The following is a 12,435-nucleotide window of genomic DNA, read 5'->3' on the forward strand; positions in this document are numbered from 1 at the left end:
TTGTGAAGTCTAAAATAAGAAGAAGGTTTGTATTCCGAATATGGGATCTGGTTTTGGGCAGTGTCCAACTCATGTTCAGGCCTCATTTATATAAATAGTAATGTAAGACTAGGTGAACCGTTTACTAGATTTTCATTCAGCAAGTTGTTTGTGCTCATGTTGTTTCCTCTTTTGCACAAGAAATTCTTAATATACCATCCCCCACCCTCTAGGTTAAATGCTGTTTTGTCTAGAATTTTTCGCTTTATCTTTTGACCTTGTGCCTTGAAAAGTTTAAAGATTACTCGTGGGGTTTTTTGCCTTTGGATGGTAATTCACAGGATATCAGAATCTTGGATTTCACTTCCTCTGGGTCCCTGCCAGATTCGCTTAATGAACAGATTGAAATAAATATTATATCTTCATATCTTCTGTTGCAGCCGTCATGGCTAATTCGATTTTGGGCATTCTACCTTGTGTCCCACAGTCATAAATATCCTCATGAAGAAATTGAATTTTAATTTTTTTAATGAACCTTTCTTTTTCCTTCTGCAGCATTGCTTCTGAAATAGAGCCTTTGATATACTTCAAACAAAATTTTTCTTTTCTTATGATTTTCATTAAGGTCTCACCACTGATACCACCTGACGAGTAGTTTCCCATAAGTCAAGTTAAAAAGTGTATTCTCCAGTGGAGGTTAAAGTGATGATAGAGAAGTGAGCTTCCATGTTTGCAGTTCTCTGTTATTTGTCTTTCTTTTCAGTCTAAGTGCACATCCTATTGCAAACATGCTGTTGCTGCATTGTAATAGTATATAAGTCAATAAAATAATTTGAGATCTGTGCAACCCCACCCCATGTCATCAGTTTGCAAGGAAAGTTGTCCCATTGCATTAACTTATAGCTTACATCTGGATGTAGACTGAAATAGAAATTAGTGAGGTCATACTGCTGTTGAGAAGCAGCAAAGACATGAACAATATTTACCTTTTAGAAGCAAATGTTAAAAAAAGGATGTTAAAAACAAGGAGTTAACAAATTAGTTTTGACTTGAAATAAACATGGCAGCTGCCTAGAGGACATCAGATGGATTTTATGACTAAATGAAAGAAACATATCTATATAAATATAGATATATATGTTGAATAGAAGTGTCAGTTTTTTAATATACTCAATCATCGTTTGTGTCAAAGCAACTTGTCATCTGACAGAAAACTGCTTGTACTCTACAGCAAATGAAACAGGCAAAAGGCTGTTGTTGTTTTCAGAAGCAGAGTTTTCTCAGTGTAGGCATTTTCCAATTGTAATCATTGCAGCACTACAACCCCTCCATCATGACATTGTCTATTATGACCTCTAGCTAGTCTCAACTTCTGAAAACTGAAACAGAATTAAAAAGAAAAACAAAACCAGAAAACAAACAATGCAGGCTAGAACCTACAGCTTCTCTACTTCAGTAGATATTTATTACAGTTTGAGTTGCGAGTAATGCAGCTACCAAGACCCAGCTACCTTATGCTCCAGGCTGGAGTCTTTAAACATCAGTGAAAAAGGCTTGATATGCTCTCTTCTCAATTTATCGCCACTCCGTAAGTCGATGGTGTGCTCTATTCGCTTGTTAATTTCCTCAGGCCCAGACTGGACATGCAAAGCTTGTGCAAGATGGTTTGGAAGCAGATTTATTGAATTTCTTGTTAGGGCAGCCAGAGTCTAGGGGAAAGCACATGCAAAAAGAATAAACCTGCTGGTCCCCTTGGGTTAAAAATGCAATGTTTTAGATCATGTTGCATTGCAAATCATTATAGCATTCCATGCAATTCATTCAATGAAATCTATAGAAGTGTAAAATAATAAGTCTGTTCCACTAAACACATACAGTACCTTAAGAGGAGTACTTTAATGCCCTCTTTTATACAGACTAGGAGGTTTGCTGCTGTACTGAACACCGGGAATATGTTCCTCTTTCCAGATTCTGCTAATTAATTATTAGACCATGCATGAGGGGAGTACACACCAAAATTACAGCAGGGTATCTAACTCAATGGTGTGTTTTAACAACCAAGAACATAAGCTACAGAAAACAGAAGTCAGAAAACAGAAGTAACAATATTTTTCTTGATCTTAAAGTTACTGGATGTGTGTAGTTAAGGAACAGATCAGTTAGGCAGGAGTGAAGAAGAGGAGATTTCTCATTACTTCAGCATTGGTTTTCAAATAATATATTCTTCTTCACTACTGGTATATTTCAGCCAGTCTAGACTACAGATAGGTTATATGATTTAATTTAACTGTAATTCATGTTATTATTTTAAATATTATCTCAAATGCATTTGGTATTTTTTTAACTAATCAAAAAAAAAAAAGAAAAAGAAAATACTTTTGCACAGCTTTGCAAAAGAAAGCTAGCAGAGATAGTACAAGGGGTGCTTCACCTTCAGGAAAGAGGTAGAGTTTGCTTTTGTAAAGAGAATAAGTCAATCCAGTTTCATGGTATCACTTCAAGACACAAACCACAGTGAAGCAGCACTTTACCACTTGAATGGGAAAATAAACTCTACTACTTGTGATATTCTCAAGGATTAAGAAATGTTGATGAATGGAAAGGATATAAACCTTCATACATCACAGCATAAGACATTTTAGAATGATTATGGACAAGAACACACTTCTGCTTGAGAAAATTTAGCTCATAGATCCTTCCTGGAAAGATCTTCTGCTGTATCTTCTACTGGACACTGCTGGAACAGGAGTTTGGGATGGATTTGTCACTAGATTTCTCTGGAAAGTCAGTTCTTTTGCACCATGGGATTATGTACAGCAAATGATACAGGTAGATGCCCTTTGTTCATATTCAAAGTATGGTCAGCAATTACATTTCAATGAATCTTGGTTATCACATTAAAACACAGGAAGGGTCTCAGGTACCCACTGTCAAACCCCAGTTGACAACTTTCTTTGCAGTCGAAAAACAAAGTCCAAGAACTCCATTGTCACAGACGGTATCTCATTTTCTTGTAGTCCACCATTTGGTGAATATCTGAAGACCCCAATAAACAGGCAGAAAAGGGTATCAGATTGAAGCCTTCTGTCTGTTAAAGTGAAAAGCAACTTTCTTGTTTGCTTTAGTAGAGAAAGGACTTCAAGAGAGGAGATTTGGCAGGCCACTTTATTTAAATCTCCTCATTTTCCCATCAGAAAGTCCGTATTATCAACATTTAAAGGAAAAAAAAAAAAAAAAGGGTCAGGGAAACTTTTCTCATACTAAAGTTTCAGATATCCCTGAATATATATCTCACCTTTAGAGCTAAGATGGAAGCTCTAAGGTTAGAGCCAAATTCCAGATAAACAATTCATTGAATCAACTATATTAATACATACTAAGATACTACTTATTTTAGTTATTACTATGTCTTCTAAACTGAGCTATGCAGAAAAGTAATTATCAGTTTGTGGTGACTGAAATCTTACAAGAGGGTCTGAAGTCACTGGTAAAGGGCAAGATCAAGTCAGAAGCTGTTGTATGCATTAATTCCTCAGAATTAGTTCATATAACTATAGCTCCCCTGGGAATATGGGTAAAGAAAGTCCCTAATGTTTTAAGTGGTCACTGTGTTTCATCAACATGAGGAGAATTCTCTCAATTCATTCTATTAAGTGACTAAATTTTGCTTCAAATTATATTTTAAAATCTGATTAATATGAAGAACTGTCTTCTTGCTGAACGTATGAAGTGGTTTACAATTCATGGTAGATGAACTTGACATAAAATCACCACTATGGCAATGGTGCCAGTAGTATTGGTGTAAAAATGGACTCAGAATTTGCATTTATTTTCAGAGGATAACAAGGAGATTCATGTTTGAGTTTAGTGAAGTCACCTCACCCTCACACTCATACACATACTCGAGATCACCGATTTCCTGTAGTTAGTAATAACAATCATGAAAAATATCACACAAATTATTGTTCCAATAATATGTTCTACCCATATTTTCTCTCTGTATCCCCCTCTTTTCTCTGCACCTTTTAAGACCTTTTTATAACAAGATAAAGAAAAGTTGGTTCTCCCTATTACCTCGCCTACACTTTTGTGAACAGCTGTATGGAAGATAGAATAGTGAATCCTACAATGGGCTTTTGAACTTTCCTGTTGCTGACAATAACCATTCATCATAAAGGAACATATACAAGATTCTGTTAGGAAAAACCCAGCCAGACTTGCGTTTGACACTAAAAGATGGGATTAATTAAAACAAACAAATAATAAAACTCCAACTTCAGAGATACTTTATAGAGATTTCAAAAAAAAAAAAAAAAGAAAAGAGTAGCTGGGATTAGATTTTACTTCCTTTCCACAAACTTTTCACGCAATGAGTCCAAGCATCCTGACCTCAACAATAAGGTAAATATTTAATCGGTGTCAAGAAGGTTTCACATTATTTTTTTCACATTGCAAACACCAAGTCTTGGAGGGAAATAGGAAAATACAAGGTCGTATGTATAAAGCATCAGGATACAGGTTGGATTTATTTCAAGAGGAAGACACCTAAATGAAGGTGCCCAGGTGCTTGCTGTGTAAACTTCTATTACTGGCAATATACACTGTGGATATTTTAAGTTGCCCAATCATAGGCAGCTATTGTCAGCTGAGATGCCCTAGGGTGTCCTGGACAACAGTCTGGAGCTGGGAGATATTGTACAAGACCTACAGGAGCCCCATGTGCTGCTGGTGGGTGGTGTGGCCCAGCTGGGGGGTGCGAGGGTATCACAGCTGCAATAGGCAGCCACAGTTAGGAAGCTGAATCAGGCTCTTACTCAGAGTGCCTCAGTGTAGGTGCTCAGCACTATTTGAGACGTCAGAGCCTCTTACCTGGCTTCTAACTGATAGTCCAGATGATTTTATAGGTGTCTTATAAACCCTTTCTCATATGGATGTCTCAGGCACCCTAGAGCACCACAAGCAGCTGTTTAGGAGATAAGCTGTGTGGGAGATCAACACCTGGGACAGTCAGTAGATACACAAAGTGCCTTGGTTTTGAACTGTGTTCCACCCTGTTGTTTATACTTGCTGTCATTTGGCAGTCTTCAAGTATAATTTTTGTGATAACTGGTAAGAATCATTCCAGGCACCACTAAAATATGTTTATACAAGACATCGACATCTTAATATGCTTTTTTCCTAATTCATGTCTTTACAGGCCCGTCGGGTGCCTCTAGGACCACACACAGTGACCATATTATGCTTTCAGCTACTTTTGTAAGGCCCAGTGAAGAAGTCCAGTTTTATCAGCTACCAATTTTAGAGGAGGAGGCCTTCACTCTCTTAATGTAAGATAACTTCTATCTGACTTTCTTTGCTTTAGTAAAGAAGCCCAAACACTTGTTTCAATAACAGAAAGCTCCATCCGTTTTGAGCATGGGCTGAATCGCAGAGCGGGTGCTTCCATCCTTGGCTTATCTCACCATCAGAGCTAAGGCACACGGTGCTAAATGTGCTGTAGGCACATGTGGCTTTTGTTAATGTCTGTGGCTGTGTATGTAACGAGCGGTTATTCTGCGCCTTACTCATATCTACATAACTTCAATTCATTGACTTCGGCTTCCCAGAGAAAATGAGTTTGAGGTAAAGAATATGGACTGTGATGAATTTGAGTTTGGCAAGAGAAATCATCAGAGACTTTGCCATTGCATATTCTTCCTAACACAACTACAGCTAAAAGAAAACATGTGAGCAGAGTTGCTCAAATTTTGTTGTAACTTATATCGAATAAAGAAATAATTTCAATGCTATTGACAATTTTTCAAACATACGGAGTGATTCATTGTTGGGTTGCTGCTGCTTGGATCCTCAATGTCTGCTACTACCAGTGACCTTTAGGCTGCATAAATAATGTCATTAAATGCTTGCTTTGTCCAAGGCTGACACACTTCTGGAAAAAGGCTACTATAGCCTAGTATAATTTAAATCTATCATCTGAATGCTGAAATACTTTATGAGCAGTAGTGTCTGTTGTCTCAACTTTAAGATTGAAAATTACATAATTGAATCACACATGGAATAGCAGACTTTTGAAATCTTATTTCCACTAAAAGCTTATTGTAAAGCTCTGTAATATAAAATTATAGCTATTTCCAGCAGAACAACAAGTCCTGAAAAAGCAGTGAGAAACCGTTCTAAAAATGGATTTTCATTGCCCGTAAGACAAGAATTTCCTTTAAAACAACTGTTTAGTTAAAGCTATTTCAATAATTTTCTTGGACTTTTTACTAGTTTATTGAGTGGAAGTTGTTCAATAATTGAATAAAAAACACTAGTCCTTTATTTCATTTATCCTCTTTGTTAGTATCAAGGTCAGGTTTAGCTGAGAAAATGATCAATGAAATGATAGCCTGCTCGGCACAGATATTTTGGACTACAGAAATTAGATTTTCTGAAAGGGAAAGAAGAAGAAATAGAGAGAGATCAGAAGATATTCACAGCCGCACACACCCATACCTTGATTCCTGATTAAATGAGAATATAGAGACAGGTCAACGAAATACAGAAAATACTAAAAGGCAGTGTACATGCAGATACACGGATGTACAGAACATATATAAACCAAGTGTTTTATGTAACAACAAACTATGCCATGCTCTGGCATACTCTGAAGAGACACACCACCATGGGCTGATTGATTGTGAAGGTTTATCACTTCTGAGGAGATTTATGAGCAGCAGAAGATGGTTGACAAAGCAAGACCTCCACATAACAATGCCTGAAGTTCAATGGACAGTACAGACAAGTAGGACTAAGAATGAGCAGTAAAATTAAGGATATATCATGTCATTACAGATCCCTCAGAAAAATAGAAGAAAACTCCAACTGACCATCTTTCATAAAGACTTATCAATCTTTAAAGTGCTCTGAAAAGTGTGGTGTCTGAGGGCATTTTAACCTTTCAATCTTTAATTTCTCTGAGCAAGCAGACTTCACAAAGCGATTTTTATGACTGTACAAGAATCATTGGTTCCCAGGGTGCTAGCAATTAGCCATGCAGTGTTTTTGGAAAAGATCTGATCAGAAGCAGTTGTTGTCATCTCATGTTTCTAACAAGCTACACATGACATTAAACTCTAACTCACCTGCTAGTGAAGCTTAATTACGTCTTAGAATCTAAGTTTTTATTTTTTTTTAAATTAAAAAGCAGCAAAAAGAACAGAAAAATGAAGAACGGACAAACTCTTCTCACAAGGTGCTTTTTTTAAGGCAGACCTTTTTTCTTTCCCTTGTACATCAATAACCTACACTATGCTTTTTACTCTGGCAAAACATCTGTAACATTAGCTTTAATTTTAATTTACTTCTTTATGAACTGGTTCAGTTAAAACTAAACTGTGTAGTATTTAATTTCAGTTGGGAAAAAAAAAAAAAGCAAAAACCTCTGGTCCCCTGGCATTTTGCCAGTTTGGATACATGATTTATTTCTGCCCTGAAACAATTCGTTTAATCCTCTGCTATTACAGTATGTGTTAGAATAAAGGTTAAAGATGAATTTGTCTCCTCTGAGTTTTCCATTATTGAAATGCACTCAAGCATGCATTTGTACTTGATGACATTAAAGGAAGTTTGACTTACGTTCTGTTTTCCCACTATGTTATCAAATGGAAGTTCAGGGCTCCATGATCCTTCCGTAAATGTTGCTCCACTGTTTCTCCTGTCAGAGGAGCTGACAGCCTCTTTCACAATATCTTCAGGCAAAGTCAATAGACTCTCCTCAGGTTGCTTAATTAAATAAGTCTCAATGTTATGTTTCCTCAAGAATTCATTACGCTCTTTGCCATGGCCTTCTTCAACTCTATAATCCCCATTCAGGCAGTCCAGAGTGGCTTTAGAGATGTGAATTCTCCTGCAGAAGTGAAATAAGCAGTAGTAAATATTGATTGTGCTCTAGTGTACACAGGTAAGAAGAAGTTTATAAACTGTGTATTCACTTTTAACATGATGGGTAAATAATAAGTTTTCTATTGTATATGATGATTTCTGTAAAGGAAATGAAATACTGTATTCAACAAACATGAGCTTCATTTAAGGACAAATACTCTCAAGGCATGTTCACGACAATAGGATCTTGTGGATGCACAAAGTCCTGTCACAGGAAAAACACCTTGATATTCACACCTGATACCTTTGCTCACAGTAATAGTTTAATGGGAGACCTTACTGAGTAAAACACTATTCAGAGTGAAAGAAAATTGCCACTTCAGGTAAAGATGGTGAGAGGAAAAATTATGCATTAGAGCAGTTTGTGTGAAGGCTAAGACATATCATGGATAAGAGGGTCATCAGGGACAGTCAACATGGCTTCACCAAGGGGAAGTCGTGTTTGACCAACCTCATAGCCTTTTATGAAGACGTAACAAGGTGGATTGACGATGGCAGAGCAGTGGATGTGGTCTACCTTGACTTCAGCAAAGCATTTGACACCGTCTCCCACAGCATCCTCACAGCAAAACTGAGGAAGTGTGGACTGGATGATCGGGTAGTGAGGTGGACCGCAAACTGGCTGAAGGAGAGAAGCCAGAGAGTCGTGGTCAATGGGGCAGAGTCTGGTTGGAGGCCTGTATCTAGTGGAGTGCCTCAAGGGTCAGTTCTGGGACCAATACTATTCAATATATTCATCAATGACTTGGATGAGGGAATTGAGTGTACTATCAGCAGGTTTGCTGATGACACCAAGCTGGGAGGAGTGGCTGACACGCCAGAGGGCTGTGCTGCCATCCAGCGAGATCTGGACAGGCTGGAGAGTTGGGCGGGGAAAAATTTAATGAAATATAACAAGGGAAAATGTAGAGTCTTGCATCTGGGCAGGAACAACCCCAGGTTCCAGTACAGGTTGGGGAATGACCTATTAGAGAGCAGTGTAGGGGAAATGGACCTGGGGGTCCTGGTGGACAGCAGGATGACCATGAGCCAGCACTGTGCCCTTGTGGCCAAGAAGGCCAATGGCATCCTGGGCTGTATTAGAAGGGGGGTGGTTAGTAGGTCGAGAGAGGTTCTCCTTCCCCTCTACTCTGCCCTGGTGAGACCTCATCTGGAATATTGTGTCCAGTTCTGGGCCCCTCAGTTCAAGAAGGATGGGGAACTGCTAGAGAGAGTCCAGCGCAGGGCCACAGAGATGATTAAGGGAGTGGAGCATCTCCCTTATGAGGAAAGGCTGAGGGAGCTGGGTCTCTTTAGCTTGGAGAAGAGGAGACTGAGGGGTGACCTCATCAATGTTTATAAATATATAAAGGGTGAGTGTCATGAGGATGGAGCCAGGCTCTTCTTGGTGACAACCAACAGTAAGACAAGGGGTAATGGGTTCAAGCTGGAACACAAGAGGTTCCACTTAAATTTGAGAAGAAACCTCTTCTCAGTGAGGGTGACGGAACACTGGAACAGGCTGCCCAGGGAGGTTGTGGATTCTCCTTCTCTGGAGACATTCAAAACCCGCCTGGACGCCTTCCTGTGTAACTTCACCTAGGTGTTCCTGCCCTGGCAGGAGGATTGGACTAGATGATCTTTCGAGGTCCCTTCCAATCCCTAACATTCTGTGATTCTGTGATTCTGTGAAGGCTCTTTAATTTTCTTCAGTTACCTGAGGTAGCTGAGATTGAAATTAGCGGTCTGATTGTATCTAAAGTGAATTACGGAAATAGGAAACTGTATAAAGGCAGGTGGGGGTAATAATTTCTAGTAAGACTAAGTGATGATTCAAAGAGCTTTTGTGAAAGTGAAGTTGAGTCTAAGAGATGATGTACAAAAAGCTCAAATTTTGCAAAAGCATCATAAGGCTTTGGATGTCTTCTAACCAAACCTGGAAATGTCTGGTATTTGGACTTAACCATAATTATGAGTGTTTGAGAAGGACAGAAAGAAGTCTAAGTGAAAAAAAAAAAATAGGTTTTATTTCTGTCTTTAAGAAATTTTCAACATCCTACACGTAGGGTAAATTGCAGACACCTCTAAAACACATCCACATGTTTATCCATGCTATGCTTTATAATGAAGCATCATAAATGTAGTAAGAGATTTTCATTAGGCACTTAGATTACTCAAGCAAATAAATGTATTGACTACATTAAGATACTGTAAAATCATCTTATTTTTCAAATATGTATGTATGGCACTTTCTGACAGTCAGGCTTGTAGACAGATTCCTAAAATTCAGTCAGCTAAAATTCTTGATCATTTCTTAATGACACATGCTGAGGCATTTTTCTCAGGCACCACAAATTAGCTTGTCTCCACTGAAGGAAGTGGTCCTAATATACCCCCTGGGAAATTTCTTCTGGAACTTTCTTCTGGATGTCACTACATAGTTAAAATGCATAAAATACTGCTGGAGTAGAAAGACTATAAGCACATGTATGATGTACATGTATTGCCAGAAAATAAAATGCTGAATGTCTTTAAGCATTAGAGTAGGCAGGAGTATCAGAATTTAGCACAAACTGGGTCCGCTTAGAATATTAAACATAAGTATATAAGTAAAAGATAAAAAGCTTGTATCTCAGCCATTTTTTAGCCTGTCTCAGCTTCCCTCTGAAGTCAACGTGGATTTTGTGCAATATTTACTGTCTGGAGTCATGCTGTTATGATGTCCACAGAGATTAGTACTCTTTCGTAGTCAATATCAGTAAAACTGACAATTAAAAAAACACCCCCAAATTTCTCAAATATAAGCAACTTTTGGCCTGGACTTTACAACCAGATCAATTGATGTCTCAGAAAGAGAATGCATTTCCTGGCTCTTAGAAAACCGAACGGACTAAATTGATTTAAGTAAAATACTAACTGAGGGAGAAGGAAGGAAGGAAGGAAGGAAGGAAGGAAGGAAGGAAGGAAGGAAGGAAGGAAGGAAGGAAGGGAGGGAGGGAGGGAGGGAGGGAGGGAGGAAGGAAGGAAGGAAGGGAGGGAGGAAGGAAGGAAGGGAGGGAGGGAGGAAGGAAGGAAGGAAGGAAGGAAGGAAGGAAGGAAGGAAGGAAGGAAGGAAGGAAGGAAGGAAGGGAAGGAGGGAGGGAGGGAGGGAGGGAGGGAGGAAGGGAGGAAGAGAGGGAGGGAGGGAGGAAGGAAGGAAGGAAGGGAGGAAGGAAGGAAGGAAGGGAGGGAGGGAGGGAGGGAGGGAGGGAGGGAGGAAGGAAGGAAGGGAGGGAGGAAGGAAGGAAGGAAGGGAGGGAGGGAGGGAGGGAGGGAGGAAGGGAGGGAGGAAGGAAGGGAGGGAGGGAGGGAGGGAGGGAGGGAGGGAGGAAGGAAGGAAGGAAGGAAGGAAGGAAGGAAGGGAGGGAGGGAGGGAGGGAGGGAGGAAGGAAGGAAGGGAGGGAGGAAGGAAGGAAGGGAGGGAGGGAGGAAGGAAGGAAGGGAGGGAGGAAGGAAGGAAGGAAGGAAGGAAGGAAGGAAGGAAGGAAGGAAGGAAGGAAGGAAGGCAGGAAGGAAGGGAGGGAGGGAGGGAGGAAGGAAGGAAGGGAGGGAGGAAGGAAGGAAGGGAGGGAGGAAGGAAGGAAGGGAGGAAGGAAGGAAGGGAGGGAGGGAGGGAGGGAGGGAGGAAGGAAGGAAGGAAGGGAGGGAGGAAGGAAGGAAGGGAGGGAGGAAGGAAGGAAGGGAGGGAGGAAGGAAGGAAGGAAGGAAGGAAGGAAGGAAGGAAGGAAGGAAGGAAGGAAGGAAGGGAAGGAGGGAGGGAGGGAGGGAGGAAGGGAGGGAGGGAGGGAGGAAGGAAGGAAGGAAGGAAGGAAGGAAGGGAGGGAGGGAGGGAGGGAGGGAGGGAGGAAGGGAGGGAGGAAGGAAGGAAGGGAGGGAGGGAGGGAGGGAGGAAGGAAGGAAGGAAGGAAGGAAGGAAGGGAGGGAGGGAGGAAGGAAGGAAGGAAGGAAGGAAGGAAGGAAGGAAGGAAGGGAGGGAGGGAGGAAGGAAGGAAGGAAGGAAGGAAGGAAGGAAGGAAGGAAGGAAGGAAGGAAGGCAGGAAGGAAGGGAGGGAGGGAGGGAGGGAGGGAGGAAGGAAGGAAGGAAGGAAGGGAGGGAGGAAGGAAGGGAGGGAGGGAGGAAGGAAGGAAGGCAGGAAGGAAGGGAGGGAGGGAGGGAGGGAGGGAGGAAGGAAGGAAGGAAGGGAGGGAGGAAGGAAGGAAGGGAGGGAGGAAGGAAGGAAGGAAGGAAGGAAGGAAGGAAGGAAGGAAGGAAGGAAGGAAGGAAGGAAGGAAGGGAGGGAGGGAGGGAGGGAGGGAGGGAGGAAGGAAGGAAGGAAAGAAGGAAGGAAGGCAGGAAGGAAGGAAGGGAGGGAGGGAGGGAGGGAGGGAGGAAGGAAGGAAGGAAGGGAGGGAGGAAGGAAGGAAGGGAGGGAGGGAGGGAGGGAGGGAGGAAGGAAGGAAGGAAGGAAGGAAGGAAGGAAGGAAGGAAGGAAGGAAGGGAGGGAGGGAGGGAGGGAGGAAGGAAGGGAGGGAGGA

General features: G+C 41.0%; 1 protein-coding gene across 1 annotated transcript in view; it reads right to left on the bottom strand.

Annotated features, from left to right (window-relative positions):
- Positions 1–12,435, bottom strand: part of ADCY8 (adenylate cyclase 8) — a 140,300-nt gene that overhangs the window by 40,271 nt on the left and 87,594 nt on the right. The window contains exon 7 of the mRNA XM_065627743.1: positions 7,597–7,867. Coding sequence (XP_065483815.1) covers positions 7,597–7,867 — 271 coding nt within the window. The remainder of the gene's footprint in view (positions 1–7,596; positions 7,868–12,435) is intronic.

This window comes from Caloenas nicobarica, chromosome 2 (genome assembly GCF_036013445.1).
Source record: "Caloenas nicobarica isolate bCalNic1 chromosome 2, bCalNic1.hap1, whole genome shotgun sequence".
Taxonomy (NCBI): domain Eukaryota; kingdom Metazoa; phylum Chordata; class Aves; order Columbiformes; family Columbidae; genus Caloenas; species Caloenas nicobarica.